The sequence below is a fragment of the Lonchura striata genome, chromosome Z, assembly GCF_050655825.1.
Source record: "Lonchura striata isolate lonStrDom1 chromosome Z, ASM5065582v1, whole genome shotgun sequence".
In the NCBI taxonomy this organism is placed as follows: domain Eukaryota; kingdom Metazoa; phylum Chordata; class Aves; order Passeriformes; family Estrildidae; genus Lonchura; species Lonchura striata.
Genome location: NC_140740.1, coordinates 22,448,830 through 22,475,447, shown reverse-complemented (window position 1 = coordinate 22,475,447; position 26,618 = coordinate 22,448,830). Strand labels below are relative to the sequence as shown.

Below are 26,618 nucleotides of genomic sequence, written 5' to 3'. Positions count from 1 at the left end.
CTCTAGCTGCTCCTTTCCTAGCCACAACAGCTCTCTCCACACAGAGCCCCTTTTCTAAGCTGCACCTTACCCTGACACGGGCCATCCTCTCGTAAGGAGCTTCCCCTTCCACCATTTCCAGCCCCATGATCCCCAGGGACCAGATGTCCACTTTGGGGCCGTAGGCTTCTCCTCTCACCACTTCCGGGGCCATCCAGCTGGGAGTGCCCACTCTGGAGCTGCACTTGCTGCACTCAGGGCTGAGCTGAGCGCAGAGGCCAAAGTCAGCTGAGGAGAAAAACAAAGCCTGTCAAAGCCAGCCACCGCTGGCAAACCGGCCTAAAGGATGGCCCACTCCAAGCCTGCCAAGGCCATGCCCAGTCTAGCTGAAAAGGCAGCTGAGCTCGCCTTCCCCGTGGCTGGAGCCAGGGAAATAGGGCATTGGCCATTTCAGAAACACCCTCACGATTCACGTGCTGGCTGAGCAGCGCTTCTGGGGAAGTGGCAGTCACCAAAAAGCAGCCCCACAGCACACGCGGGGAAGGCTGCCCCTGAGCAGGGGCGATACCCACCCAGCTTGACAGATCCGTCCATGCCCACGAGAACGTTGCCGCTTTTGATGTCCCTGTGGATGACTTGGCGGGAATGAAGGAAATGCAGTCCTTGCAGGCACTGAGAGAGAAAGGAGGGAAGGAAAGTTAACATTCAGCATCTGATTTGATCCCAGAAGAAAGGAAAGGGCTCCAAGAGGTTGACTGCTTTCTCAGGGAATTGTGAAGGAGGGAGCACTAGCACAGCGCTGTCAAGAGCAAGAGCTTGCTGCTTCAACACTCTTAGAAGTGCTTTGGATATTTCAAAGCGAAGGCATCTGAGCTTGCACGAGTCCATCCTGCCATTGGTACCAAGCACGTGACCTTTGGCTGGCAAGCAGCATGGCAACGATTTCATTGCAAGCCCTGTGGCAGCAGAGGAGGAAGCAGCACATTAGACCTGTTTCAGAATCCCTCGCCATCTGGGCTGCAATGCCGTGCTTTGAAGCTGAGGACATCTCCTTTGCCCTCGGCTTGAAATTCTGCCACCCGCATGCGGGCTTAGAATGTCAAGGAATGTCAGACAGACGGACAGGCTCCAGACAAACATTCAGAGGCAAAGCTGAGAGGAGCAAGCCAGGAAATGAAACAAGTGAGTGTGCACAAGCTCCAGAGGACGGACAGCATGGAAGAGTGCAAGAACAGAGCCTAAGGCGTGCGGGGACTCCAGCAGGCAGTTCCCTTCAGATTAATGCTCTTTCTTCTGCTCTGTGTCGTGAGAGCAGCGCCAAAAGAAAGCCGGGGCCAAGAAATCTCTGCTCTCCTTAACCACCAGCTGACAAGAACCATCCTGGGCAGGCCAGGGGAAGCACAAGCGGGACGTCTCACCTCCCGACAGACGGCGCCTATCTGTCCTTCCTCCAGGTACACTGCCCTGAGCACATCGAACAACGTGCCGCCGTCCATGAACTCCATCACCAGCCAGAGCTCCGCATCCACCAGGTAGCTGAAAGAAGGAAACCACGGCATGGAGAGAGAGGAATGGGCACGGCTCAGGCACCCGAGGGCCTGACCCAGGCTTTTGCAACTGCTCTCCAAGCTACACATGCCAGAAGAGATTACTGAAAGCCAGCTGCAAACTCCTCCCGTGCACATGCAGATGTCTAAAGCTACATAGACGTGAGAATACCCCAACCTGTCTAAGTAGCTGACAATATTGGGATTCCTGCTGTCCCTCATCACCAAGATTTCATTGACAGCCAGCTCCTCAGACATCTTCTCCTGAAGAGACATTATCTTGATGGCCACCTACAAAGACATTGGCCACCATTAACTTGAGAAGTCGCTCCCTGCACGAGACTCAAGGAACACGGAGCGAGCGCTCGTGCCATGACACAGCGAGCTGTGCCAAACTGCCCTGTTGCCAGACAGCAGAGCTTAGGGAGAAACTGCCGCGGGTATTGACACTTTACCTGTTGTCCTGTGCTGGTGTCGAGGGCTTTATAAACAGCTCCAAAGCCCCTAGAAAGAAAAGGGCAGCAGAAAAAGCCCTTTATAGCCCTGGCAGTGAAAGCAAGCCTAGGCAGGAGATCTCCCTAGGCTGCCTGGACTCCTTAGAAAACGCCTGCCTGCAGCGTCTCTTCAGCCGGCAGCACGGCAGCCCACCAGCCCTCTGCCATGCCGGACAGGGAACACGGAGCTCCCTCATGGAGACCAAGGACCCGTGCAAATCTCCAAGGCACACGCCCACTTGGTTCCATTCCAGTGCAAGGGGGGCTCGATCTCTGTGTGGCTTTGCGCACAAGTGTGCAAGTGGGCTTACATCTGGAGAAGACTAACTTGGAAAACACTGCCTTCAAGAACTGTCCTCAGACAGCTCTTGAGTGGCAAGGTGCCCTTGGAGGCCATACAGACACAGGGCCAGGAGATCTTCCAGGTCCTGCTCCTCACTGCTGCAAGCAAGGCGTCGCTTGCATCAAGTTGTCTTTGCTGATGCTTCCTGACTGCTCTGACTGAGCCGTCCTGAGAGGTGACAGGAGGCAAAGCCCGAGGCTGACCGCGTTTGGAACTGGCCTGACTTCACGCTGGATATTGCACAAGCTGAAGACCCGGCCCACGGTTTGTTCTATGGAGCAGGCGTCACACTTACCCTCGTCCAAGTTCTTCAAATGCCCTGTATTTCTTCATTGGCTCGCCCAAACTCACAATGCTCCCTGAGAGAGACAAAAGCAGTGCCAGGAGCTCACTTTCAACCGGAGGCCTTGCTGCCCACACAATCCAAAATGCATGCCCACTGTCAGGAGCTTGAGAGCTCCCAGGGGCCAGTCACTCGCGACGTGCCACAAAAGGCAGCCCAGGCAGAGCCAAGCCAGGCCCAGGTGCCCCCAGAGGCAGCAGGAACACCCCGAGCGCTCCCTCGCTGCCTCAAAGCACAACAACAGCTTCTGCAGAGAGGCTTCAGCGCCTCTGAGACCGAGGAGGAACTTCTGGCGCAGCCTGCACCGAGACAGGCAGACAACGCACTGCTCTGGCAGACAAGAAACACGGCAGACGTACTCAGTGTCTTCAGGCCCTGCTCCTCTCTCATCTCGGGCTGCTGGGCTGGGCTGCTGGATGAAGTGCCGGCAGCTGGGGGACAGCTGGCCGCTGAAGGCGATGCCGGTCCAGCGGCACGTTGAATGGCAGAGCCTGTCTTGAGCTGGGACCAGAAAGGATTGCCCGTCAGAAGGGCGGCTGGCACAGATGCCCCGGAGAGCACACGGCAAAAGCAAGGCCTTCGGAAGATGCTGTCGGCCACCGCCAGGCCTCCTCAGCTGGGGGCTTTCGGACGTCCCCTTCCCAAAGGCAATGGGAAAACCACTAAGGCTACTTCGATACAGCCCCTCATGGCCACTTCCATGCTCCATCGTGCTGGCCTTTCTGCACGACAAGTGGAACTAGCCATTGATGGGCTTGCAAAGATCCGCAGAGAGATCAGAGCAGGGCTCCAGAGCCTTGTTGCGGTTCTTCCTCCTCCTGTGTTTTCCTGGGCAATGAAATCACCCTGGAGCTGGCATGCAACTGTCTGAGCAGAAGCCCAGAGCGTGTCCCTTCTCTGATCCCTTTCACCGATTTCCCCTCTGTATTACAGGCATTAGGGGGCGGCCCTTCGGGGCTGCATTCCAGCCCTGCTGAGCCCCACCCGCCCTTTACAATGCAGAGCCCTCTAGGATTCTCCTCACCAAACCCTGCTCTGACCATGTGCAAGTGAAGCGCAGTCTACATCATGCCTGAACCTAAGTAGTCCATGGAGTGTGGCTTGTCCCTTCCAGGGGCCAGTGTTTCCCAAATATCCTGCAAGGCTGTCAGCTGAGTCTTTGGACCTCTCTGTCCGCTGGCCACAGGCGGCCCGCATCGCCAGGGGGCACAAGGGGCTCATTTCTACGCTGGGAATCATTGAATGCTGCCTCTTGTCTGATGCCAAGAGGCATTCTCGAGCCCTCTCAGCATCCCAGCAAAGTGATGCTCAAGTGTCAAAGTTCAGGACCCATTGGCCAGGGCTCCCTGGCTTGGCTGAAGCAGCACTAGGTCATGGCAGGCACACAGCCCCCAGCATCTTCAGCCGCAAGCAACAAGGGCTGGGCTTGAAGGCCTGGCTTGAAGCTTGGCCCTGCACCCAAGGCAGTGCCAGGCTCAGATGCCACTTACTGGCTCTGCAAGTTCAGCCTGTGGAGGGACAGCAGCTGGAAGCTTGATGCTGTTTTGCTCCTCTTCAGCCTCTCCCTCTGTAACAGTGCCAGCCAGACGAGGCGCTGACCCTGCGGCTGAGCCCTGCAGACAGACAGAAGTGAGAGAGACTGGGAACAGCCAACCCTTGCAGCAGCTGCTTTCTACTGCGCTGGGAAAGCACCCAGAATAAGGGCAAATCATAGACTTGGATACAAGTGGCATTCTGAGTCATGAAAGCCCTAGGAAGATGGCTGCATGAGGTGCTACTGCCTCTTGCTGTGCATTTGATCTTCCATGCTGGCTAGAAGCAGCAAGACACCTTGGAGCTGTCACATTTGCTTTTCACCTCTTGAAAGGCTCTTGATGGGAAAATAAGGAAGGAGCCAGCGCTCCCTTTGCTACTGCTGCTGCCACCAGGCAGCTGGCCTTTCCTTCAGCCTCCCACACTGGCACTCTACACTCTACTGCAACAGGCCAAGCTCACAGCTTGCTGCACAGTTCTAACACGCCAGCAACGTCAGGGGTTCCTTTGCCACTCACCAAAGCACAGGCTTTTCTCCATCCACGTGTGAGGTGACCTGCAGGGAGCAAGGGAAAAGGAACCAGAGGCCCTTAGAAAAGTGCCTTTTGCTGGGGGCTCCCACAGCACAAGTCATTCCCAACGGAGAGCATTTCCCTTTCCCAACATGCCTCCAGGAGCAAGAGCCCTTTCCCACAGCAAGCGAGAGAACAAACAAGGACACTAGAGTAGGCGCTGTCTACGTTTGGGCCTCTTTTGCCAGGAAAGAAACAGAAACACGGCCAAGGAAATGCAACAGCTCAAGCAGTTTTTCCTCTTCTCTTCCCAGTATTTTATAGATCGTTTTTTTAATTGCATGCACAAGCCATTCCCATCAATTGCTGGAAGACAATACAACAGCAAAGCTTCCACAAAGGGCCCCTTTGCTGTGGCAGCTCTCCGCTGCAGCGGCCCCAGAACAGCTCCTGCCTTCAGCAGCAAACCCTACCTGGACTGGAGTTTGTGCTGCATCGCCAGGAGAATGGCTACCTTGGCGCAGCCTAGAAAGGGTCAAGGAACACAGCCAAGGCCTCTAAATGGCAGCATTTGGAGCAAAAGGGGCTTTCCTTCACTCCTGGAGAGAGCCACAGGGTTTTGAGAAGTACTTCTGAGCATCTCCCCTCAGAGTCTACAATTTCCAGGTTGTCTTGGTTGAAGCAGCAAGCTGAGGAAATGACACACTCCACTGCCACGCGCTGTCCCGGGGAGGGAAGGCAAGCGCTGCAGGCTGCAAATTACATTGCAAACGCTCTGCACCTACCACCCAGTACAGATACCCCCTTCTTAGCTGATGCTGCTGGCAGGAGATTTACCAAACTGGTGGCATCCTAACGGCAGTTTTGTTCCCTGATCAACTCGGTCACTACCGCGGCATATAGAGCAGAGCGAAGCAAAAGCCAGGGGACGCCAGCCCCAGGATAAACCTTTACTTACGAGTCAGGTGGGTCAGGTAATATCCAGAATAAGCAACGGTAAAGATGGTGCAAACCGCGGCACAGACCTGCCCGAACATTTTGGCCGTGCTCTGCTGCTTCGCACACTGAATGCCACCCAAGGGGTAAAGCAAGACTCCTCTCGGGGTGCAGGCCGTCTGCTGAGAACTCCTTGGTCGCAAGGATCCTCCTGCAGGGAGCGAGCGGAAAAGCTGCTCTGGACAACCAGGCCTCGGGCTCACGGGGACATCGCTGTGCTGTGACGCGGCACTGTGACGTGGCACCGCTCCCTTGACCTCACAATAGCAGCTGCTCTGGGTTTGTTGTGCCCAGCAACCAAACCTTCTGTACAGATGACGCAAAAGAAAAGCCTGGGAAGTTCTGCTCAGTCGTGAAGCAGCAGAACATGTCCTTCCAGTCCATAAGCCAGAGCTCAAGGCGTCCCAGGGCAACTCAGAAGACACGGCGGCCCAGCCTGCACGCGAGAACAGAAAGCAAGTGTGCTTCTTCTCCCTGGCATCTTAGTTGGTTCTGAAAAGCCAGCTTCTTCCATGACATGTAGGGGGAAAAAGAAGCAAAGAAAATAAATTTCCAGGAGTATTGCAGCGTGCAGATGCTTCTTGAGCACACCGGTGCATGCTGATTTTTTCTCCCACTCTGTTTGCTGCACGGCCTCCCTTTTGTGGCAGGGAGATGCTGGCTTAGCTCTTGACACAAAGCTCCTCTTGTCCTGCTTGCTCTTTCTCTGGCCACTGAAAGCCTCAGAACAACCACAGGAGCTCTGCAGTGGTTCCTGGGCTGCCACAGTTGTGTTGTGTTGGAGCTCTGGCAGCAGCCTGCAGCCCACTGCTCTGCAACGCCCTGCAGATGTCGAGCCCAAGGAAGGGCCCTTTGGAACAGGCCAAAGCCGCAGTCTCACAGATGTTTGCCCAGGCTCCATGCTCCCTGTAAGATTCCTGGCGGACACTTGCACAGCCACATGCCAATGAAAATGAGTTGTAGTCATTCCCCTCTCTGTTAAAATCTTCAGCTAGACCCAGGAGCCAGCTTGAAAGCAGAAAGAAATTACTGCGTGAGAGGGCGGAAAAGTGAACGCAACTCCTCTGGAAATCAACTCGGTTCACCTGTAGAACAAGGATGCCAGACTTGCTTTCCTGGTGACTCCGCACCCGCAAGTCCTCTGCTGGTGGACAGCACAGTCCAGTCTTTCAAGGAGCTTTACCCTGGGCTCCTCACACTTCAGAAGCTGAGGGTGGCATTTCAAAATCAATGCAATTGATGCAAGGCCCAGCACTATCTTCAAATTCTCTTGCTGAAACACTGCAGTAGTTACCCAGAAGGATTGCCTCCATTGGAAAGCATCTCATTTTCCCCATTTCCAAGTCCGCTCACATCAACCAGCAAATTGTAGGGCTTTGGAGAAGGAGGAATGACACGGTAGCATGGAAAGCCCAGTGTAGGCCCTCAGGCCCCCTTGAGCAGGGCGCTTTGGTGCCCCAGAGGTTCAAGAGAGGGAAGCGTAAGGAAGACGTGCCCTTTCGACCCTCCTTTACTCCTCAGCACCAAGTGACCGCCAGGAAACGGGGGACAGCCAGGCCAGGTCCCTCATCCTGACCCAGCGTGAGGGGCAGCTGGCACGGAGGGACACAAGGGCACGGTGGGGAACATCTCAGCCAGGCAGGTGGGGCGGTGTGGGGCAGCTGTCGGGGAAGGTGTGTGGGGCAGGCCAGGGCCACTCTGGCAAGGGGGAGAGCCTTGGGCCGCTCGGAAGCAGCGCAAAGCCGTGAACGGGAGAGCCCGTCCGCAGCGCACAGCTTGGAAGGCACTGACCAGCTTAGGCACAGCGTGACACGCAAGGGAACACTCCAGGGCTCTGGGGGGTTTAGAGGTTTTATTGCCAGTCATGCTGAAAGCAAGAGCTGGAACAGAGCATCTCCTGGTTACTTCACCATCTTCATCTTCCTCAATCTGTCCTCCAGGTGGCCTCCTCCAGGTGGCCAGTTCAGGCAGACAACTCGTGGGACATGCCTGCTCCAGATCTGCTCAATCCCACATTCTTCTTGGATAGCTCAATTCTTCTGATGACAATTCATTCATTTCTCCTTAAGGGATAATTCTGAGCTTCCCTACATCAACACTACTCTACTCTTTTCTAAACAATGCTTCATGAATGAAGCCTTCTATGGTCTCTAGTCCTAACTAAAGACAGCTAAGCTCAGAAAACCTCAAAACATTACATTTCCTATCTACAGCAGAGCTCCTCGTAAAACTCAGGGGATGGCTGAAGCTCTGCCTATGCACGATCCATCCCCGTTTCCCTCCCCTGAGCTGGAAGGGCACGAGGGCCTCCTCAGGCGCAGGCGTCTGCACGCCAGTTTTCCTGCACTTGCTTTCCCCACTTGCGGTAAGCAAAGCTGCTTACCTCAGCGTGATCTCTGGGCCTCTGCAAGGGACTGTCCAGCTTAGCTAGAGCATGGCAAGGAAGGGAGTCTTCCAACGCTCGGCCTATGTCAGAGTTTTATTGCCACTCTGGCTGAAACAAAGTGTCCCCTCACTACTTCGGCATCTTTATCATTCTGCCCGGCAGCTGGCCTGATCAGGCTGACAGCTTGTAGCGCCTGCACAGTGCACTTCTGCTGCATCACAGCTTTTCCTCTCACAGCTTAATTCTGATTGTGACAATTCATTCTTTTCTACTTAAAAGAGAGCTCAGAACTTACCTAAATTAACAAGACTATATTCTAAGCTAAACTATCCTCTACTATCTAAGCTATCTAGATTCTACAGTCCTTTGAATTCTCTGCCTGAATTTCCTTAAGTTTTAAAAGTTAATCTTTTCATGAAAAAAAAACCCCAACAACGGTTTAAGTTGAACCTAGCTAAACTAAGAAAATTCCGGAACCATTACATTTCCTATCTACAGCACAGCCCCTTATTAAAAAGTCAGGGGATGGCTGAATCTCTGCCCAAACACAACACATCCCCTTGCCCCTGCTCGGAGCTGGCACGGCACAAGGGCCTCCTCAGGCGCAAGCGTCTCCTCTCCAGTCTTCCAGCACTTGCTTGGCTGAGGTGACCAGAGCAGCCAGGCTGGAGGCTGGCTCGCCTGAGGTCACAAACGGATGCTGCCCAGAAGAAAAACCAAAAAGAAGGGAACCCCCGTTACTTTCCACGAGCACATCCTCACGGGCCCAAGCAGGACTCCTTGGCTGCCCAAAAGACACACCAAGAGGACCGAGGGCAGCACATTCCCCGTGGGCCTTCCTCTCCTGGAAGCTGCCTCACCCACGCAGCCCACACTCCTCTTGATCCCTGGATGCAGGTGTCCTCAGCTGGCAGGGCTTTTTGCCCCTTTGCTTTTTCTCACCTGCAGGAGTTCCTGGGCAGACCAGCGCCTGTCCTCGTCTGCCTGCAGGCAGCAGCGCAGAAAGTCGCGCAGGAGAGCCGAGTGGTGCCTGGGGTTCTGCAGTTTCGGGGGCCCGTTCGTTTCTATCAGTTCAAAAACCTACAACACATGGATGGAAGAGGACACTCTAGCTGCTCCTTTCCTAGCCACAACAGCTCTCTCCACACAGAGCCCCTTTTCTAAGCTGCACCTTACCCTGACACGGGCCATCCTCTCGTAAGGAGCTTCCCCTTCCACCATTTCCAGCCCCATGATCCCCAGGGACCAGATGTCCACTTTGGGGCCGTAGGCTTCTCCTCTCACCACTTCCGGGGCCATCCAGCTGGGAGTGCCCACTCTGGAGCTGCGCTTGCTGTGCTCAGGGCTGAGCTGAGCGCAGAGGCCAAAGTCAGCTGAGGAGAAAAACAAAGCCTGTCAAAGCCAGCCACCGCTGGCAAACCGGCCTAAAGGATGGCCCACTCCAAGCCTGCCAAGGCCATGCCCAGTCTAGCTGAAAAGGCAGCTGAGCTCGCCTTCCCCGTGGCTGGAGCCAGGGAAATAGGGCATTGGCCATTTCAGAAACACCCTCACGATTCACGCGCTGGCTGAGCAGCGCTTCTGGGGAAGTGGCAGTCACCAAAAAGCAGCCCCACAGCACACGCGGGGAAGGCTGCCCCTGAGCAGGGGCGATACTCACCCAGCTTGACAGATCCGTCCATGCCCACGAGAACGTTGCCGCTTTTGATGTCCCTGTGGATGACTTGGCGGGAATGAAGGAAATGCAGTCCTTGCAGGCACTGAGAGAGAAAGGAGGGAAGGAAAGTTAACATTCAGCATCTGATTTAATCCCAGAAGAAAGAAAAGGGCTCCAAGAGGTTGACAGCTTTCTCAGGGAATTGTGAAGGAGGGAGCACTAGCACGGCGCTGTCAAGAGCAAGAGCTTGCTGCTTCAACGCTCTTAGAAGTGCTTTGGATATTTCAAAGCGAAGGCATCTGAGCTTGCACGAGTCCATCCTGCCATTGGTACCAAGCACGTGACCTTTGGCTGGCAAGCAGCATGGCAACAATTTCATTGCAAGCCCTGTGGCAGCAGAGGAGGAAGCAGCACATTAGACCTGTTTCAGAATCCCTCGCCATCTGGGCTGCAATGCCGTGCTTTGAAGCTGAGGACATCTCCTTTGCCCTCGGCTTGAAATTCTGCCACCCGCATGCGGGCTTAGAATGTCAAGGAATGTCGGACAGACGGACAGGCTCCAGACAAACATTCAGAGGCAAAGCTGAGAGGAGCAAGCCAGGAAATGAAACAAGTGAGTGTGCACGAGCGCCAGAGGACGGACAGCATGGAAGAGTGCAAGAACAGAGCCTAAGGCGTGCGGGGACTCCAGCAGGCAGTTCCCTTCAGATTAATGCTCTTTCTTCTGCTCTGTGTCGTGAGAGCAGCGCCAAAAGAAAGCCGGGGCCAAGAAATCTCTGCTCTCCTTAACCACCAGCTGACAAGAACCATCCTGGGCAGGCCAGGGGAAGCACAAGCGGGACGCCTCACCTCCCGACAGACGGCGCCTATCTGTCCTTCCTCCAGGTACACTGCCCTGAGCACATCGAACAACGTGCCGCCGTCCATGAACTCCATCACCAGCCAGAGCTCCGCATCCACCAGGTAGCTGAAAGAAGGAAACCACGGCATGGAGAGAGAGGAATGGGCACGGCTCAGGCACCCGAGGGCCTGACCCAGGCTTTTGCAACTGCTCTCCAAGCTACACATGCCAGAAGAGATTACTGAAAGCCAGCTGCAAACTCCTCCCGTGCACATGCAGATGTCTAAAGCTACATAGACGTGAGAATACCCCAACCTGTCTAAGTAGCTGACAATATTGGGATTCCTGCTGTCCCTCATCACCAAGATTTCATTGACAGCCAGCTCCTCAGACATCTTCTCCTGAAGAGACATTATCTTGATGGCCACCTACAAAGACATTGGCCACCATTAACTTGAGAAGTCGCTCCCTGCACGAGACTCAAGGAACACGGAGCGAGCGCTCGTGCCATGACACAGCGAGCTGTGCCAAACTGCCCTGTTGCCAGACAGCAGAGCTTAGGGAGAAACTGCCGCGGGTATTGACACTTTACCTGTTGTCCTGTGCTGGTGTCGAGGGCTTTATAAACAGCTCCAAAGCCCCTAGAAAGAAAAGGGCAGCAGAAAAAGCCCTTTATAGCCCTGGCAGTGAAAGCAAGCCTAGGCAGGAGATCTCCCTAGGCTGCCTGGACTCCTTAGAAAACGCCTGCCTGCAGCGTCTCTTCAGCCGGCAGCACGGCAGCCCACCAGCCCTCTGCCATGCCGGACAGGGAACACGGAGCTCCCTCATGGAGACCAAGGACCCGTGCAAATCTCCAAGGCACACGCCCACTTGGTTCCATTCCAGTGCAAGGGGGGCTCGATCTCTGTGTGGCTTTGCGCACAAGTGTGCAAGTGGGCTTACATCTGGAGAAGACTAACTTGGAAAACACTGCCTTCAAGAACTGTCCTCAGACAGCTCTTGAGTGGCAAGGTGCCCTTGGAGGCCATACAGACACAGGGCCAGGAGATCTTCCAGGTCCTGCTCCTCACTGCTGCAAGCAAGGCGTCGCTTGCATCAAGTTGTCTTTGCTGATGCTTCCTGACTGCTCTGACTGAGCCGTCCTGAGAGGTGACAGGAGGCAAAGCCCGAGGCTGACCGCGTTTGGAACTGGCCTGACTTCACGCTGGATATTGCACAAGCTGAAGACCCGGCCCACGGTTTGTTCTATGGAGCAGGCGTCACACTTACCCTCGTCCAAGTTCTTCAAATGCCCTGTATTTCTTCATTGGCTCGCCCAAACTCACAATGCTCCCTGAGAGAGACAAAAGCAGTGCCAGGAGCTCACTTTCAACCGGAGGCCTTGCTGCCCACACAATCCAAAATGCATGCCCACTGTCAGGAGCTTGAGAGCTCCCAGGGGCCAGTCACTCGCGACGTGCCACAAAAGGCAGCCCAGGCAGAGCCAAGCCAGGCCCAGGTGCCCCCAGAGGCAGCAGGAACACCCCGAGCGCTCCCTCGCTGCCTCAAAGCACAACAACAGCTTCTGCAGAGAGGCTTCAGCGCCTCTGAGACCGAGGAGGAACTTCTGGCGCAGCCTGCACCGAGACAGGCAGACAACGCACTGCTCTGGCAGACAAGAAACACGGCAGACGTACTCAGTGTCTTCAGGCCCTGCTCCTCTCTCATCTCGGGCTGCTGGGCTGGGCTGCTGGATGAAGTGCCGGCAGCTGGGGGACAGCTGGCCGCTGAAGGCGATGCCGGTCCAGCGGCACGTTGAATGGCAGAGCCTGTCTTGAGCTGGGACCAGAAAGGATTGCCCGTCAGAAGGGCGGCTGGCACAGATGCCCCGGAGAGCACACGGCAAAAGCAAGGCCTTCGGAAGATGCTGTCGGCCACCGCCAGGCCTCCTCAGCTGGGGGCTTTCGGACGTCCCCTTCCCAAAGGCAATGGGAAAACCACTAAGGCTACTTCGATACAGCCCCTCATGGCCACTTCCATGCTCCATCGTGCTGGCCTTTCTGCACGACAAGTGGAACTAGCCATTGATGGGCTTGCAAAGATCCGCAGAGAGATCAGAGCAGGGCTCCAGAGCCTTGTTGCGGTTCTTCCTCCTCCTGTGTTTTCCTGGGCAATGAAATCACCCTGGAGCTGGCATGCAACTGTCTGAGCAGAAGCCCAGAGCGTGTCCCTTCTCTGATCCCTTTCACCGATTTCCCCTCTGTATTACAGGCATTAGGGGGCAGCCCTTCGGGGCTGCATTCCAGCCCTGCTGAGCCCCACCCGCCCTTTACAATGCAGAGCCCTCTAGGATTCTCCTCACCAAACCCTGCTCTGACCATGTGCAAGTGAAGCGCAGTCTACATCATGCCTGAACCTAAGTAGTCCATGGAGTGTGGCTTGTCCCTTCCAGGGGCCAGTGTTTCCCAAATATCCTGCAAGGCTGTCAGCTGAGTCTTTGGACCTCTCTGTCCGCTGGCCACAGGCGGCCCGCATCGCCAGGGGGCACAAGGGGCTCATTTCTACGCTGGGAATCATTGAATGCTGCCTCTTGTCTGATGCCAAGAGGCATTCTCGAGCCCTCTCAGCATCCCAGCAAAGTGATGCTCAAGTGTCAAAGTTCAGGACCCATTGGCCAGGGCTCCCTGGCTTGGCTGAAGCAGCACTAGGTCATGGCAGGCACACAGCCCCCAGCATCTTCAGCCGCAAGCAACAAGGGCTGGGCTTGAAGGCCTGGCTTGAAGCTTGGCCCTGCACCCAAGGCAGTGCCAGGCTCAGATGCCACTTACTGGCTCTGCAAGTTCAGCCTGTGGAGGGACAGCAGCTGGAAGCTTGATGCTGTTTTGCTCCTCTTCAGCCTCTCCCTCTGTAACAGTGCCAGCCAGACGAGGCGCTGACCCTGCGGCTGAGCCCTGCAGACAGACAGAAGTGAGAGAGACTGGGAACAGCCAACCCTTGCAGCAGCTGCTTTCTACTGCGCTGGGAAAGCACCCAGAATAAGGGCAAATCATAGACTTGGATACAAGTGGCATTCTGAGTCATGAAAGCCCTAGGAAGATGGCTGCATGAGGTGCTACTGCCTCTTGCTGTGCATTTGATCTTCCATGCTGGCTAGAAGCAGCAAGACACCTTGGAGCTGTCACATTTGCTTTTCACCTCTTGAAAGGCTCTTGATGGGAAAATAAGGAAGGAGCCAGCGCTCCCTTTGCTACTGCTGCTGCCACCAGGCAGCTGGCCTTTCCTTCAGCCTCCCACACTGGCACTCTACACTCTACTGCAACAGGCCAAGCTCACAGCTTGCTGCACAGTTCTAACACGCCAGCAACGTCAGGGGTTCCTTTGCCACTCACCAAAGCACAGGCTTTTCTCCATCCACGTGTGAGGTGACCTGCAGGGAGCAAGGGAAAAGGAACCAGAGGCCCTTAGAAAAGTGCCTTTTGCTGGGGGCTCCCACAGCACAAGTCATTCCCAACGGAGAGCATTTCCCTTTCCCAACATGCCTCCAGGAGCAAGAGCCCTTTCCCACAGCAAGCGAGAGAACAAACAAGGACACTAGAGTAGGCGCTGTCTACGTTTGGGCCTCTTTTGCCAGGAAAGAAACAGAAACACGGCCAAGGAAATGCAACAGCTCAAGCAGTTTTTCCTCTTCTCTTCCCAGTATTTTATAGATCGTTTTTTTAATTGCATGCACAAGCCATTCCCATCAATTGCTGGAAGACAATACAACAGCAAAGCTTCCACAAAGGGCCCCTTTGCTGTGGCAGCTCTCCGCTGCAGCGGCCCCAGAACAGCTCCTGCCTTCAGCAGCAAACCCTACCTGGACTGGAGTTTGTGCTGCATCGCCAGGAGAATGGCTACCTTGGCGCAGCCTAGAAAGGGTCAAGGAACACAGCCAAGGCCTCTAAATGGCAGCATTTGGAGCAAAAGGGGCTTTCCTTCACTCCTGGAGAGAGCCACAGGGTTTTGAGAAGTACTTCTGAGCATCTCCCCTCAGAGTCTACAATTTCCAGGTTGTCTTGGTTGAAGCAGCAAGCTGAGGAAATGACACACTCCACTGCCACGCGCTGTCCCGGGGAGGGAAGGCAAGCGCTGCAGGCTGCAAATTACATTGCAAACGCTCTGCACCTACCACCCAGTACAGATACCCCCTTCTTAGCTGATGCTGCTGGCAGGAGATTTACCAAACTGGTGGCATCCTAACGGCAGTTTTGTTCCCTGATCAACTCGGTCACTACCGCGGCATATAGAGCAGAGCGAAGCAAAAGCCAGGGGACGCCAGCCCCAGGATAAACCTTTACTTACGAGTCAGGTGGGTCAGGTAATATCCAGAATAAGCAACGGTAAAGATGGTGCAAACCGCGGCACAGACCTGCCCAAACATTTTGGCCGTGCTCTGCTGCTTCGCACACTGAATGCCACCCAAGGGGTAAAGCAAGACTCCTCTCGGGGTGCAGGCCGTCTGCTGAGAACTCCTTGGTCGCAAGGATCCTCCTGCAGGGAGCGAGCGGAAAAGCTGCTCTGGACAACCAGGCCTCGGGCTCACGGGGACATCGCTGTGCTGTGACGCGGCACTGTGACGTGGCACCGCTCCCTTGACCTCACAATAGCAGCTGCTCTGGGTTTGTTGTGCCCAGCAACCAAACCTTCTGTACAGATGACGCAAAAGAAAAGCCTGGGAAGTTCTGCTCAGTCGTGAAGCAGCAGAACATGTCCTTCCAGTCCATAAGCCAGAGCTCAAGGCGTCCCAGGGCAACTCAGAAGACACGGCGGCCCAGCCTGCACGCGAGAACAGAAAGCAAGTGTGCTTCTTCTCCCTGGCATCTTAGTTGGTTCTGAAAAGCCAGCTTCTTCCATGACATGTAGGGGGAAAAAGAAGCAAAGAAAATAAATTTCCAGGAGTATTGCAGCGTGCAGATGCTTCTTGAGCACACCGGTGCATGCTGATTTTTTCTCCCACTCTGTTTGCTGCACGGCCTCCCTTTTGTGGCAGGGAGATGCTGGCTTAGCTCTTGACACAAAGCTCCTCTTGTCCTGCTTGCTCTTTCTCTGGCCACTGAAAGCCTCAGAACAACCACAGGAGCTCTGCAGTGGTTCCTGGGCTGCCACAGTTGTGTTGTGTTGGAGCTCTGGCAGCAGCCTGCAGCCCACTGCTCTGCAACGCCCTGCAGATGTCGAGCCCAAGGAAGGGCCCTTTGGAACAGGCCAAAGCCGCAGTCTCACAGATGTTTGCCCAGGCTCCATGCTCCCTGTAAGATTCCTGGCGGACACTTGCACAGCCACATGCCAATGAAAATGAGTTGTAGTCATTCCCCTCTCTGTTAAAATCTTCAGCTAGACCCAGGAGCCAGCTTGAAAGCAGAAAGAAATTACTGCGTGAGAGGGCGGAAAAGTGCACGCAACTCCTCTGGAAATCAACTCGGTTCACCTGTAGAACAAGGATGCCAGACTTGCTTTCCTGGTGACTCCGCACCCGCAAGTCCTCTGCTGGTGGACAGCACAGTCCAGTCTTTCAAGGAGCTTTACCCTGGGCTCCTCACACTTCAGAAGCTGAGGGTGGCATTTCAAAATCAATGCAATTGATGCAAGGCCCAGCACTATCTTCAAATTCTCTTGCTGAAACACTGCAGTAGTTACCCAGAAGGATTGCCTCCATTGGAAAGCATCTCATTTTCCCCATTTCCAAGTCCGCTCACATCAACCAGCAAATTGTAGGGCTTTGGAGAAGGAGGAATGACACGGTAGCATGGAAAGCCCAGTGTAGGCCCTCAGGCCCCCTTGAGCAGGGCGCTTTGGTGCCCCAGAGGTTCAAGAGAGGGAAGCGTAAGGAAGACGTGCCCTTTCGACCCTCCTTTACTCCTCAGCACCAAGTGACCGCCAGGAAACGGGGGACAGCCAGGCCAGGTCCCTCATCCTGACCCAGCGTGAGGGGCAGCTGGCACGGAGGGACACAAGGGCACGGTGGGGAACATCTCAGCCAGGCAGGTGGGGCGGTGTGGGGCAGCTGTCGGGGAAGGTGTGTGGGGCAGGCCAGGGCCACTCTGGCAAGGGGGAGAGCCTTGGGCCGCTCGGAAGCAGCGCAAAGCCGTGAACGGGAGAGCCCGTCCGCAGCGCACAGCTTGGAAGGCACTGACCAGCTTAGGCACAGCGTGACACGCAAGGGAACACTCCAGGGCTCTGGGGGGTTTAGAGGTTTTATTGCCAGTCATGCTGAAAGCAAGAGCTGGAACAGAGCATCTCCTGGTTACTTCACCATCTTCATCTTCCTCAATCTGTCCTCCAGGTGGCCTCCTCCAGGTGGCCAGTTCAGGCAGACAACTCGTGGGACATGCCTGCTCCAGATCTGCTCAATCCCACATTCTTCTTGGATAGCTCAATTCTTCTGATGACAATTCATTCATTTCTCCTTAAGGGATAATTCTGAGCTTCCCTACATCAACACTACTCTACTCTTTTCTAAACAATGCTTCATGAATGAAGCCTTCTATGGTCTCTAGTCCTAACTAAAGACAGCTAAGCTCAGAAAACCTCAAAACATTACATTTCCTATCTACAGCAGAGCTCCTCGTAAAACTCAGGGGATGGCTGAAGCTCTGCCTATGCACGATCCATCCCCGTTTCCCTCCCCTGAGCTGGAAGGGCACGAGGGCCTCCTCAGGCGCAGGCGTCTGCACGCCAGTTTTCCTGCACTTGCTTTCCCCACTTGCGGTAAGCAAAGCTGCTTACCTCAGCGTGATCTCTGGGCCTCTGCAAGGGACTGTCCAGCTTAGCTAGAGCATGGCAAGGAAGGGAGTCTTCCAACGCTCGGCCTATGTCAGAGTTTTATTGCCACTCTGGCTGAAACAAAGTGTCCCCTCACTACTTCGGCATCTTTATCATTCTGCCCGGCAGCTGGCCTGATCAGGCTGACAGCTTGTAGCGCCTGCACAGTGCACTTCTGCTGCATCACAGCTTTTCCTCTCACAGCTTAATTCTGATTGTGACAATTCATTCTTTTCTACTTAAAAGAGAGCTCAGAACTTACCTAAATTAACAAGACTATATTCTAAGCTAAACTATCCTCTACTATCTAAGCTATCTAGATTCTACAGTCCTTTGAATTCTCTGCCTGAATTTCCTTAAGTTTTAAAAGTTAATCTTTTCATGAAAAAAAAACCCCAACAACGGTTTAAGTTGAACCTAGCTAAACTAAGAAAATTCCGGAACCATTACATTTCCTATCTACAGCACAGCCCCTTATTAAAAAGTCAGGGGATGGCTGAATCTCTGCCCAAACACAACACATCCCCTTGCCCCTGCTCGGAGCTGGCACGGCACAAGGGCCTCCTCAGGCGCAAGCGTCTCCTCTCCAGTCTTCCAGCACTTGCTTGGCTGAGGTGACCAGAGCAGCCAGGCTGGAGGCTGGCTCGCCTGAGGTCACAAACGGATGCTGCCCAGAAGAAAAACCAAAAAGAAGGGAACCCCCGTTACTTTCCACGAGCACATCCTCACGGGCCCAAGCAGGACTCCTTGGCTGCCCAAAAGACACACCAAGAGGACCGAGGGCAGCACATTCCCCGTGGGCCTTCCTCTCCTGGAAGCTGCCTCACCCACGCAGCCCACACTCCTCTTGATCCCTGGATGCAGGTGTCCTCAGCTGGCAGGGCTTTTTGCCCCTTTGCTTTTTCTCACCTGCAGGAGTTCCTGGGCAGACCAGCGCCTGTCCTCGTCTGCCTGCAGGCAGCAGCGCAGAAAGTCGCGCAGGAGAGCCGAGTGGTGCCTGGGGTTCTGCAGTTTCGGGGGCCCGTTCGTTTCTATCAGTTCAAAAACCTACAACACATGGATGGAAGAGGACACTCTAGCTGCTCCTTTCCTAGCCACAACAGCTCTCTCCACACAGAGCCCCTTTTCTAAGCTGCACCTTACCCTGACACGGGCCATCCTCTCGTAAGGAGCTTCCCCTTCCACCATTTCCAGCCCCATGATCCCCAGGGACCAGATGTCCACTTTGGGGCCGTAGGCTTCTCCTCTCACCACTTCCGGGGCCATCCAGCTGGGAGTGCCCACTCTGGAGCTGCGCTTGCTGTGCTCAGGGCTGAGCTGAGCGCAGAGGCCAAAGTCAGCTGAGGAGAAAAACAAAGCCTGTCAAAGCCAGCCACCGCTGGCAAACCGGCCTAAAGGATGGCCCACTCCAAGCCTGCCAAGGCCATGCCCAGTCTAGCTGAAAAGGCAGCTGAGCTCGCCTTCCCCGTGGCTGGAGCCAGGGAAATAGGGCATTGGCCATTTCAGAAACACCCTCACGATTCACGCGCTGGCTGAGCAGCGCTTCTGGGGAAGTGGCAGTCACCAAAAAGCAGCCCCACAGCACACGCGGGGAAGGCTGCCCCTGAGCAGGGGCGATACTCACCCAGCTTGACAGATCCGTCCATGCCCACGAGAACGTTGCCGCTTTTGATGTCCCTGTGGATGACTTGGCGGGAATGAAGGAAATGCAGTCCTTGCAGGCACTGAGAGAGAAAGGAGGGAAGGAAAGTTAACATTCAGCATCTGATTTAATCCCAGAAGAAAGAAAAGGGCTCCAAGAGGTTGACAGCTTTCTCAGGGAATTGTGAAGGAGGGAGCACTAGCACGGCGCTGTCAAGAGCAAGAGCTTGCTGCTTCAACGCTCTTAGAAGTGCTTTGGATATTTCAAAGCGAAGGCATCTGAGCTTGCACGAGTCCATCCTGCCATTGGTACCAAGCACGTGACCTTTGGCTGGCAAGCAGCATGGCAACGATTTCATTGCAAGCCCTGTGGCAGCAGAGGAGGAAGCAGCACATTAGACCTGTTTCAGAATCCCTCGCCATCTGGGCTGCAATGCCGTGCTTTGAAGCTGAGGACATCTCCTTTGCCCTCGGCTTGAAATTCTGCCACCCGCATGCGGGCTTAGAATGTCAAGGAATGTCGGACAGACGGACAGGCTCCAGACAAACATTCAGAGGCAAAGCTGAGAGGAGCAAGCCAGGAAATGAAACAAGTGAGTGTGCACGAGCGCCAGAGGACGGACAGCATGGAAGAGTGCAAGAACAGAGCCTAAGGCGTGCGGGGACTCCAGCAGGCAGTTCCCTTCAGATTAATGCTCTTTCTTCTGCTCTGTGTCGTGAGAGCAGCGCCAAAAGAAAGCCGGGGCCAAGAAATCTCTGCTCTCCTTAACCACCAGCTGACAAGAACCATCCTGGGCAGGCCAGGGGAAGCACAAGCGGGACGCCTCACCTCCCGACAGACGGCGCCTATCTGTCCTTCCTCCAGGTACACTGCCCTGAGCACATCGAACAACGTGCCGCCGTCCATGAACTCCATCACCAGCCAGAGCTCCGCATCCACCAGGTAGCTGAAAGAAGGAAACCACGGCATGGAGAGAGAGGAATGGGCACGGCTCAGGCACCCGAGGGCCTGACCCAGGCTTTTGCAACTGCTCTCCAAGCTACACATGCCAGAAGAGATTACTGAAAGCCAGCTGCAAACTCCTCCCGTGCACATGCAGATGTCTAAAGCTACATAGACGTGAGAATACCCCAACCTGTCTAAGTAGCTGACAATATTGGGATTCCTGCTGTCCCTCATCACCAAGATTTCATTGACAGCCAGCTCCTCAGACATCTTCTCCTGAAGAGACATTATCTTGATGGCCACCTACAAAGACATTGGCCACCATTAACTTGAGAAGTCGCTCCCTGCACGAGACTCAAGGAACACGGAGCGAGCGCTCGTGCCATGACACAGCGAGCTGTGCCAAACTGCCCTGTTGCCAGACAGCAGAGCTTAGGGAGAAACTGCCGCGGGTATTGACACTTTACCTGTTGTCCTGTGCTGGTGTCGAGGGCTTTATAAACAGCTCCAAAGCCCCTAGAAAGAAAAGGGCAGCAGAAAAAGCCCTTTATAGCCCTGGCAGTGAAAGCAAGCCTAGGCAGGAGATCTCCCTAGGCTGCCTGGACTCCTTAGAAAACGCCTGCCTGCAGCGTCTCTTCAGCCGGCAGCACGGCAGCCCACCAGCCCTCTGCCATGCCGGACAGGGAACACGGAGCTCCCTCATGGAGACCAAGGACCCGTGCAAATCTCCAAGGCACACGCCCACTTGGTTCCATTCCAGTGCAAGGGGGGCTCGATCTCTGTGTGGCTTTGCGCACAAGTGTGCAAGTGGGCTTACATCTGGAGAAGACTAACTTGGAAAACACTGCCTTCAAGAACTGTCCTCAGACAGCTCTTGAGTGGCAAGGTGCCCTTGGAGGCCATACAGACACAGGGCCAGGAGATCTTCCAGGTCCTGCTCCTCACTGCTGCAAGCAAGGCGTCGCTTGCATCAAGTTGTCTTTGCTGATGCTTCCTGACTGCTCTGACTGAGCCGTCCTGAGAGGTGACAGGAGGCAAAGCCCGAGGCTGACCGCGTTTGGAACTGGCCTGACTTCACGCTGGATATTGCACAAGCTGAAGACCCGGCCCACGGTTTGTTCTATGGAGCAGGCGTCACACTTACCCTCGTCCAAGTTCTTCAAATGCCCTGTATTTCTTCATTGGCTCGCCCAAACTCACAATGCTCCCTGAGAGAGACAAAAGCAGTGCCAGGAGCTCACTTTCAACCGGAGGCCTTGCTGCCCACACAATCCAAAATGCATGCCCACTGTCAGGAGCTTGAGAGCTCCCAGGGGCCAGTCACTCGCGACGTGCCACAAAAGGCAGCCCAGGCAGAGCCAAGCCAGGCCCAGGTGCCCCCAGAGGCAGCAGGAACACCCCGAGCGCTCCCTCGCTGCCTCAAAGCACAACAACAGCTTCTGCAGAGAGGCTTCAGCGCCTCTGAGACCGAGGAGGAACTTCTGGCGCAGCCTGCACCGAGACAGGCAGACAACGCACTGCTCTGGCAGACAAGAAACACGGCAGACGTACTCAGTGTCTTCAGGCCCTGCTCCTCTCTCATCTCGGGCTGCTGGGCTGGGCTGCTGGATGAAGTGCCGGCAGCTGGGGGACAGCTGGCCGCTGCAGGCGATGCCGGTCCAGCGGCACGTTGAATGGCAGAGCCTGTCTTGAGCTGGGACCAGAAAGGATTGCCCGTCAGAAGGGCGGCTGGCACAGATGCCCCGGAGAGCACACGGCAAAAGCAAGGCCTTCGGAAGATGCTGTCGGCCACCGCCAGGCCTCCTCAGCTGGGGGCTTTCGGACGTCCCCTTCCCAAAGGCAATGGGAAAACCACTAAGGCTACTTCGATACAGCTCCTCATGGCCACTTCCATGCTCCATCGTGCTGGCCTTTCTGCACGACGAGTGGAACTAGCCATTGATGGGCTTGCAAAGATCCGCACAGAGATCAGAGCAGGGCTCCAGAGCCTTGTTGCGGTTCTTCCTCCTCCTGTGTTTTCCTGGGCAATGAAATCACCCTGGAGCTGGCATGCAACTGTCTGAGCAGAAGCCCAGAGCGTGTCCCTTCTCTGATCCCTTTCACCGATTTCCCCTCTGTATTACAGGCATTAGGGGGCGGCCCTTCGGGGCTGCATTCCAGCCCTGCTGAGCCCCACCCGCCCTTTACAATGCAGAGCCCTCTAGGATTCTCCTCACCAAACCCTGCTCTGACCATGTGCAAGTGAAGCGCAGTCTACATCATGCCTGAACCTAAGTAGTCCATGGAGTGTGGCTTGTCCCTTCCAGGGGCCAGTGTTTCCCAAATATCCTGCAAGGCTGTCAGCTGAGTCTTTGGACCTCTCTGTCCGCTGGCCACAGGCGGCCCGCATCGCCAGGGGGCACAAGGGGCTCATTTCTACGCTGGGAATCATTGAATGCTGCCTCTTGTCTGATGCCAAGAGGCATTCTCGAGCCCTCTCAGCATCCCAGCAAAGTGATGCTCAAGTGTCAAAGTTCAGGACCCATTGGCCAGGGCTCCCTGGCTTGGCTGAAGCAGCACTAGGTCATGGCAGGCACACAGCCCCCAGCATCTTCAGCCGCAAGCAACAAGGGCTGGGCTTGAAGGCCTGGCTTGAAGCTTGGCCCTGCACCCAAGGCAGTGCCAGGCTCAGATGCCACTTACTGGCTCTGCAAGTTCAGCCTGTGGAGGGACAGCAGCTGGAAGCTTGATGCTGTTTTGCTCCTCTTCAGCCTCTCCCTCTGTAACAGTGCCAGCCAGACGAGGCGCTGACCCTGCGGCTGAGCCCTGCAGACAGACAGAAGTGAGAGAGACTGGGAACAGCCAACCCTTGCAGCAGCTGCTTTCTACTGCGCTGGGAAAGCACCCAGAATAAGGGCAAATCATAGACTTGGATACAAGTGGCATTCTGAGTCATGAAAGCCCTAGGAAGATGGCTGCATGAGGTGCTACTGCCTCTTGCTGTGCATTTGATCTTCCATGCTGGCTAGAAGCAGCAAGACACCTTGGAGCTGTCACATTTGCTTTTCACCTCTTGAAAGGCTCTTGATGGGAAAATAAGGAAGGAGCCAGCGCTCCCTTTGCTACTGCTGCTGCCACCAGGCAGCTGGCCTTTCCTTCAGCCTCCCACACTGGCACTCTACACTCTACTGCAACAGGCCAAGCTCACAGCTTGCTGCACAGTTCTAACACGCCAGCAACGTCAGGGGTTCCTTTGCCACTCACCAAAGCACAGGCTTTTCTCCATCCACGTGTGAGGTGACCTGCAGGGAGCAAGGGAAAAGGAACCAGAGGCCCTTAGAAAAGTGCCTTTTGCTGGGGGCTCCCACAGCACAAGTCATTCCCAACGGAGAGCATTTCCCTTTCCCAACATGCCTCCAGGAGCAAGAGCCCTTTCCCACAGCAAGCGAGAGAACAAACAAGGACACTAGAGTAGGCGCTGTCTACGTTTGGGCCTCTTTTGCCAGGAAAGAAACAGAAACACGGCCAAGGAAATGCAACAGCTCAAGCAGTTTTTCCTCTTCTCTTCCCAGTATTTTATAGATCGTTTTTTTAATTGCATGCACAAGCCATTCCCATCAATTGCTGGAAGACAATACAACAGCAAAGCTTCCACAAAGGGCCCCTTTGCTGTGGCAGCTCTCCGCTGCAGCGGCCCCAGAACAGCTCCTGCCTTCAGCAGCAAACCCTACCTGGACTGGAGTTTGTGCTGCATCGCCAGGAGAATGGCTACCTTGGCGCAGCCTAGAAAGGGTCAAGGAACACAGCCAAGGCCTCTAAATGGCAGCATTTGGAGCAAAAGGGGCTTTCCTTCACTCCTGGAGAGAGCCACAGGGTTTTGAGAAGTACTTCTGAGCATCTCCCCTCAGAGTCTACAATTTCCAGGTTGTCTTGGTTGAAGCAGCAAGCTGAGGAAATGACACACTCCACTGCCACGCGCTGTCCCGGGGAGGGAAGGCAAGCGCTGCAGGCTGCAAATTACATTGCAAACGCTCTGCACCTACCACCCAGTACAGATACCCCCTTCTTAGCTGATGCTGCTGGCAGGAGATTTACCAAACTGGTGGCATCCTAATGGCAGTTTTGTTCCCTGATCAACTCGGTCACTACCGCGGCATATAGAGCAGAGCGAAGCAAAAGCCAGGGGACGCCAGCCCCAGGATAAACCTTTACTTACGAGTCAGGTGGGTCAGGTAATATCCAGAATAAGCAACGGTAAAGATGGTGCAAACCGCGGCACAGACCTGCCCGAACATTTTGGCCGTGCTCTGCTGCTTCGCACACTGAATGCCACCCAAGGGGTAAAGCAAGACTCCTCTCGGGGTGCAGGCCGTCTGCTGAGAACTCCTTGGTCGCAAGGATCCTCCTGCAGGGAGCGAGCGGAAAAGCTGCTCTGGACAACCAGGCCTCGGGCTCACGGGGATATCGCTGTGCTGTGACGCGGCACTGTGACGTGGCACCGCTCCCTTGACCTCACAATAGCAGCTGCTCTGGGTTTGTTGTGCCCAGCAACCAAACCTTCTGTACAGATGACGCAAAAGAAAAGCCTGGGAAGTTCTGCTCAGTCGTGAAGCAGCAGAACATGTCCTTCCAGTCCATAAGCCAGAGCTCAAGGCGTCCCAGGGCAACTCAGAAGACACGGCGGCCCAGCCTGCACGCGAGAACAGAAAGCAAGTGTGCTTCTTCTCCCTGGCATCTTAGTTGGTTCTGAAAAGCCAGCTTCTTCCATGACATGTAGGGGGAAAAAGAAGCAAAGAAAATAAATTTCCAGGAGTATTGCAGCGTGCAGATGCTTCTTGAGCACACCGGTGCATGCTGATTTTTTCTCCCACTCTGTTTGCTGCACGGCCTCCCTTTTGTGGCAGGGAGATGCTGGCTTAGCTCTTGACACAAAGCTCCTCTTGTCCTGCTTGCTCTTTCTCTGGCCACTGAAAGCCTCAGAACAACCACAGGAGCTCTGCAGTGGTTCCTGGGCTGCCACAGTTGTGTTGTGTTGGAGCTCTGGCAGCAGCCTGCAGCCCACTGCTCTGCAACGCCCTGCAGATGTCGAGCCCAAGGAAGGGCCCTTTGGAACAGGCCAAAGCCGCAGTCTCACAGATGTTTGCCCAGGCTCCATGCTCCCTGTAAGATTCCTGGCGGACACTTGCACAGCCACATGCCAATGAAAATGAGTTGTAGTCATTCCCCTCTCTGTTAAAATCTTCAGCTAGACCCAGGAGCCAGCTTGAAAGCAGAAAGAAATTACTGCGTGAGAGGGCGGAAAAGTGCACGCAACTCCTCTGGAAATCAACTCGGTTCACCTGTAGAACAAGGATGCCAGACTTGCTTTCCTGGTGACTCCGCACCCGCAAGTCCTCTGCTGGTGGACAGCACAGTCCAGTCTTTCAAGGAGCTTTACCCTGGGCTCCTCACACTTCAGAAGCTGAGGGTGGCATTTCAAAATCAATGCAATTGATGCAAGGCCCAGCACTATCTTCAAATTCTCTTGCTGAAACACTGCAGTAGTTACCCAGAAGGATTGCCTCCATTGGAAAGCATCTCATTTTCCCCATTTCCAAGTCCGCTCACATCAACCAGCAAATTGTAGGGCTTTGGAGAAGGAGGAATGACACGGTAGCATGGAAAGCCCAGTGTAGGCCCTCAGGCCCCCTTGAGCAGGGCGCTTTGGTGCCCCAGAGGTTCAAGAGAGGGAAGCGTAAGGAAGACGTGCCCTTTCGACCCTCCTTTACTCCTCAGCACCAAGTGACCGCCAGGAAACGGGGGACAGCCAGGCCAGGTCCCTCATCCTGACCCAGCGTGAGGGGCAGCTGGCACGGAGGGACACAAGGGCACGGTGGGGAACATCTCAGCCAGGCAGGTGGGGCGGTGTGGGGCAGCTGTCGGGGAAGGTGTGTGGGGCAGGCCAGGGCCACTCTGGCAAGGGGGAGAGCCTTGGGCCGCTCGGAAGCAGCGCAAAGCCGTGAACGGGAGAGCCCGTCCGCAGCGCACAGCTTGGAAGGCACTGACCAGCTTAGGCACAGCGTGACACGCAAGGGAACACTCCAGGGCTCTGGGGGGTTTAGAGGTTTTATTGCCAGTCATGCTGAAAGCAAGAGCTGGAACAGAGCATCTCCTGGTTACTTCACCATCTTCATCTTCCTCAATCTGTCCTCCAGGTGGCCTCCTCCAGGTGGCCAGTTCAGGCAGACAACTCGTGGGACATGCCTGCTCCAGATCTGCTGAATCCCACATTCTTCTTGGATAGCTCAATTCTTCTGATGACAATTCATTCATTTCTCCTTAAGGGATAATTCTGAGCTTCCCTACATCAACACTACTCTACTCTTTTCTAAACAATGCTTCATGAATGAAGCCTTCTATGGTCTCTAGTCCTAACTAAAGACAGCTAAGCTCAGAAAACCTCAAAACATTACATTTCCTATCTACAGCAGAGCTCCTCGTAAAACTCAGGGGATGGCTGAAGCTCTGCCTATGCACGATCCATCCCCGTTTCCCTCCCCTGAGCTGGAAGGGCACGAGGGCCTCCTCAGGCGCAGGCGTCTGCACGCCAGTTTTCCTGCACTTGCTTTCCCCACTTGCGGTAAGCAAAGCTGCTTACCTCAGCGTGA

General features: G+C 55.0%; 2 protein-coding genes across 2 annotated transcripts; both read right to left on the bottom strand.

Annotated features, from left to right (window-relative positions):
* Positions 1 to 8,731: 8,731 nt before the first annotated feature.
* LOC144248335 (serine/threonine-protein kinase PAK 3-like) lies at positions 8,732 to 16,556 on the bottom strand. Its single transcript, XM_085567991.1, has 14 exons — positions 16,511 to 16,556; positions 16,017 to 16,130; positions 14,949 to 15,137; positions 14,505 to 14,515; positions 13,436 to 13,558; positions 12,305 to 12,446; positions 11,898 to 11,961; positions 11,221 to 11,269; positions 10,944 to 11,056; positions 10,637 to 10,754; positions 9,791 to 9,890; positions 9,310 to 9,506; positions 9,076 to 9,213; positions 8,732 to 8,833 (listed from the first exon to the last, which is right to left on the bottom strand). The coding sequence occupies exons 1-14, from the start codon at positions 16,554 to 16,556 to the stop codon at positions 8,732 to 8,734; spliced, it is 1,506 nt and encodes a 501-aa protein (XP_085424117.1).
* A 1,414-nt stretch (positions 16,557 to 17,970) lies between these two features.
* On the bottom strand, positions 17,971 to 26,283 carry LOC144248336 (serine/threonine-protein kinase PAK 3-like). The gene is made up of 14 exons (XM_085567990.1): positions 26,136 to 26,283; positions 25,256 to 25,369; positions 24,188 to 24,376; positions 23,703 to 23,754; positions 22,675 to 22,797; positions 21,544 to 21,596; positions 21,137 to 21,200; positions 20,460 to 20,508; positions 20,183 to 20,295; positions 19,876 to 19,993; positions 19,030 to 19,129; positions 18,549 to 18,745; positions 18,315 to 18,452; positions 17,971 to 18,072 (listed from the first exon to the last, which is right to left on the bottom strand). Exons 1-14 carry the CDS (start codon positions 26,281 to 26,283, stop codon positions 17,971 to 17,973), a joined length of 1,560 nt encoding a protein of 519 aa, XP_085424116.1.
* Between the last annotated feature and the right edge of the window lie 335 nt (positions 26,284 to 26,618).